Source organism: Crinia signifera, chromosome 1, assembly GCF_055691185.1.
Source record: "Crinia signifera chromosome 1, ASM5569118v1, whole genome shotgun sequence".
Taxonomy (NCBI): domain Eukaryota; kingdom Metazoa; phylum Chordata; class Amphibia; order Anura; family Myobatrachidae; genus Crinia; species Crinia signifera.
The window spans coordinates 214,858,758-214,863,481 of record NC_139217.1 but is presented as its reverse complement, the minus strand read 5'-3'; the positions used below and the strand labels follow the sequence as shown (position 1 = coordinate 214,863,481).

The following is a 4,724-nucleotide window of genomic DNA, read 5'->3' as shown; positions in this document are numbered from 1 at the left end:
TTTTGCGAAAAGGAAGTACGACGTCGGGAGGATGCTGCCCCAGCAATGGGTATTCAGTGGCATATGCAGGGAGACAGGGGCCTGCTTCCTCACAGCCGTAGAAAGGAGAGACGCCACAACCCTTATGGCTGCCATCACCGAGAATGTCGCCCCCGGGTCCATTATATATAGTGACTGCTGGAGGGTGTATATTACGCAGGAACTACGGCAGGCCGGATACGAACACTATAGGGTTAATCATAGATATAATTTGTGGACCCTGAATCTGGGGCACACACCCAGAATGTTGAGCGGATGTGTGGGGCCGCAAAATGGTGCAATAATATACATAGAGGCACTGTAAGACAGCACTTAAATTCATATCTGCAGGAGTTTATGTGGAGGAGAAGTGTGGGTGCAGACAACCCATTTGAAAGGATTTTGCATGCACTAACCCTCATGCCAAAGGGTACTGCAGTGCCCTCTCAGTAACTTCATTTTTTGACCTCCATTATTATTATTGTTCATAATATTGTATTTATTCTTGTTATCATTATTGTTCTTAATGTTTTCATGATTCTTTTTATATTTAATGATTATCTTTGTTATTGTTAATATGTAATGACTACTAATTATCTTAATCATTATTCACTTATACCCCGTTCTCATTGCCTAAAAAACCTGGGTATTTGGCAGGGCGAGCGGTAATTTCCCGTGTCGTGTCTCAGTGTGAACGCGTCCTTGTGAAATTCCCGGGTGTTATGCCCCGGGAATTACACACGGGTTTTTTGCAGGGTTTTTCCTGGGTAAAACACGGGTGTACTTCAGTCTGAACAGCGCAGACACGGGTTTTTCAAACATGATGGAAAAAAAGAAGCTCATTGGGGGATGTGATCAGGTGACATGTGACGTCCATTTAATGCTGCGTCTGACGTCCATATGCTGCGTCGAGGAGAGCAGACATGTCGCATTGGAGGGATGAGGAAGTGCTCGAGCTGCTTGCAGTGAGAGGAGAGGAGGAGATTAAAAAACAAGTGACCGGCACAGTGAAGGACTCCGTTGTTTACTACAACATCGCCAAAATCCTGTCTGCCCGTGGCATCGTCAAAACGCAGCAACAGGTAGTGAATAAACTCAAAGCCCTGCGGAAGCAGTATGCTAAGGTCCATGACCTAAACAGGAGGAAGAGTGGTGGTGCCCGTATGGACTGGCCATTTTATGACCAGTGCAATGTCATCTTTGGGAACTCTGCACTGGCTAATCCCATATCACTGTCCTCCTCCAGCAGTTTTGCTGGCAGTGCAGCAAGTGTCTGTGAAGAAAACGCAGTAGCAGCAGCAGCGTCACCCATTGACCTTGAGGCCACAGACAGTGAAATGGATTCCCGCTCAGTCCATGGTGAAGCCCAATGTGAAGTTCTGGATTCATCATTTAACTCCCACAATTCCGCTGTAGGCCCCACCGCATTCTCTTCACCTGTGCAGCATCCGCCATCACCTTTGCAGCGACCACCATCAACGCCTGCATCATCACTACCTGCTGAAGGAAGTCCAGCCTTTGAAGCATTGCCACAGAGTGCACGTCCAAAGTTGCGCACCAACAGTAAGTTTATAACTTTTACACACACCATTATTACACAGTACTATATTTTTGTTTATTAAAGAAATATGTCGCAGCATGTAGCAAGAGTGCAGGAGGGAAAAGGCCTCAAGCATGCATGTGCCAACACTGCTTTTTTATTTAAGTATTTTTGAAATTTAACATCCACATGCATCTGTGCAGAGGGGATCTGATTCAGGCCTGTCAGCAACATTGCTAACAGGTCTGAATGAGAAGTTAAGGTTTTACTGATATCTAGCCTTCAGCACAGATGGTTTTCCGAGTGCATGGGCACCAACAATGTCTATTGGGTAGAAGGAGAAGTAACATTATTATAGTCTTGTATAGTAATGTGTTGTTTGTTTTTCCCATAGTTTATAATGTGCCACTGAGAAGAAAGAGGGCCACAAAGATGGAACAAGCCACAAAAGCAATGACCACCGTAATGCTTGAACACCTGAAGGAAATGGATCATTCGATGCAAGTTCATGAAGATGCTCGTCTGCAGCGATTTATGGACAATGAGCGTGACCTACAGAACACGTTCATTACTGCCATTGTTGGTATGCATGAGCGTATCAATCGAGAGAACCGAGATACGCAGATGGAGTTCCTTAATAGTCTATTTAGGGCACAAGGCCATGCACTGCCCCAGCCACCACACAATAATTTTCAGTATGGTTATCCAATGTATAGCGCAGGCCAACCAAATTTTGTAGCCCCAAACCAGGGGAACATGGTGCCACACAGCACACCTCACCCTCCACCAATGTCACACCTTTTCCCTGAGTATGCTGCTGGGACTCCTCAGCCTCAAGCAAATGCCCTCCATTTCCCTGAGTGTACAGCAGGTCCACCTCAGCCTCCCCCAGTTCCACCGCACTCCCCAGAGTATGCGTCTGGGACACCACAACCTCCAGCAAATCCTCGACATTTCCAAGAGCGTACAGCTGGTGCACCTCAGCCTCCACCAGTTCCTCCGCAGTGCCCTGAGTATGCTGCTGGGACACCTCAGCCTCCAGCAAATCACTGCCATTTCCCTGAGCGTACACCGGGTGCAACTCAGCCTCCCACAGTTCCACCGCACTGCCTTGATTATGCGGCTGGTCCACATAGTCATGCAGAGAATCGAACGGCTCCAAGAAAGGAATACCCCCGCTACCATGTGCTGTAGAGGTGTTTAGTGACTTTTTGTTTATTTGGCTGCCCACCCGGCCTGTACAGAAGTTATGTAAGGCGTTTGGGTATTGTCATTACAGTTTTATTATATTTTTCTATGTGCATTTTTGGTACACTTTATGCTATTTAACTAAAAAAATATGTTGTACATATGAATAAAATATGTACAAACAAACAGAAATGTTTTTGAAGTTTATTGAAAATTAAAAACTATTGTACACTAGTGGGTTAAAGCAAATATGTGATTGGTAATGGTGTTGCGAATGTCTTCTGCACATGTGTTTGTCCCCTCATACATCTCAGAATCTGCAGAGTGATCTGATACCTCAGGCTCCAGTACGGTCCATTCTGGTAGAAACTGTTCTTTCTTAAACTCACATATGTTGTGCAACACACAGCAGGCAGCAACTACATGAGGCATGAAGCTGGTATCAATGTCATTGCGCTTCATTAAACAACGCCAACGGCCTTTTAGACGGCCAAAGGCATTTTCTACCACCATTCGTGCAGAACTGAGGGTGTGGTTGAAATCAATTTGTTCCGGGGTAAGTTGATGGCGCTGGGTGAACCCCTTCATTAACCATCGTCGTAATGGGTATGCTGCATCCCCGATTATATGTACTGGGATCTCCACCCCATCGATGATCTTCGATTTCTGCAAAGTAAAATAAGAGTAACAATATGGAATTCTTGGAGTACAAGTATGCTATTCTGATTGCCACTTTTCTCTACCGGTGTAAAGAGAGACATTGAAAAACAACAATACATGTGGTACGTTGGTTATACATACATGCATACATAACACTAAAAATATCCCAACTGCAACAAGCAAAAACATATCTTTACCTCTCTAGGGAACAACCAGCCATCCTGCTTCTCCTCAGCAATAAGGTATAGGTCCGAATTTGCTAGAACCCTTGCATCATGGGAACGGCCAGGCCAGCCAATGAAGACATCAGTGAAGCTGAAAATATAAAGTGTTAAGATTTCTGTTTAGTTACCCTAGCAATACGCAAAGCACAGTTTAATATTATCATAAAAAAATGTACTTACCAATACTTGTGGTCCACTACAGCCTGTAGAATTATGGAGTGCCAGCCTTTGCGATTAAAGTAATCCGCATGGTTTTCTGTGGGGGCAATAATAGGAATGTGTGTACCGTCTATAGCTCCAGCACACTGTGGATATCCACGATGCAGGAAACCAGCGATGATGTCGTCCAACCTTTGTCCTTGAGGTAAGGTGATGAAACGACGGTAAAGTCCTTCCAGCAAAGCCTGCGTCACCTCATGGACTATAGTGCATACAGTGGATCTCCCCACTCCAAACAAGCAGGCGACTGTGCGGTATTCTCCCGGTGTAGCATACCACCATAGCGCTATCGCTAGTCTCTTTCTAGGTGAGATGGGTATTCTGCAGTTTGTGGTCTGTCTGGAAAGTGCAGGGGTTAGAAGGTCCAGCACATACTGAAAGGTCCCACGTGACATGCGAAAATGCTCCATCCACTGGTCATCCTCATAACCCTCCACTGTAGACCAAAATACCTCGCCATGAGAGCAGTCTCTGGTCCACATTCGCCGGGTACTGGATGTGCTGAACCTCAATATGGAGGTAACGCTGGAGGTGATGAAAGCTCTTCTCCTTCGCACATAATGAAGGCGAGCACTGTCTCTCTCAGCAAGAAATTGCGCTCTCCTCCTCTTCAAGGTGCATTGTGCAAGGTAGCACAATGTAAGCAGCTGCAGCAAGCTCTCATTTGCTGCATGAAACAGCAAAATGGTGCAAAACAAAAGCATCTCATCAGCCATGATTCCAGCAATGTAGTGTGCTTGGAAAAAACAGGCCACTTTATATGACATCATCCTCAGCCAGCCAATAACAGCTGCTTTCTAAAACAGCCAATCACAGCTACTTTTTCAACAGCCAATCAAAGCTGCTTTTATATTCACACACTTGTTGGCAGGGCA

General features: G+C 45.5%; 1 protein-coding gene across 1 annotated transcript; it reads left to right on the top strand.

Annotated features, from left to right (window-relative positions):
• Positions 1–941: 941 nt before the first annotated feature.
• On the top strand, positions 942–2,752 carry LOC146064657 (uncharacterized). Its single transcript, XM_083178420.1, has 2 exons — positions 942–1,581; positions 1,953–2,752. The coding sequence occupies exons 1-2, from the start codon at positions 942–944 to the stop codon at positions 2,750–2,752; spliced, it is 1,440 nt and encodes a 479-aa protein (XP_083034546.1).
• Positions 2,753–4,724: the final 1,972 nt, after the last annotated feature.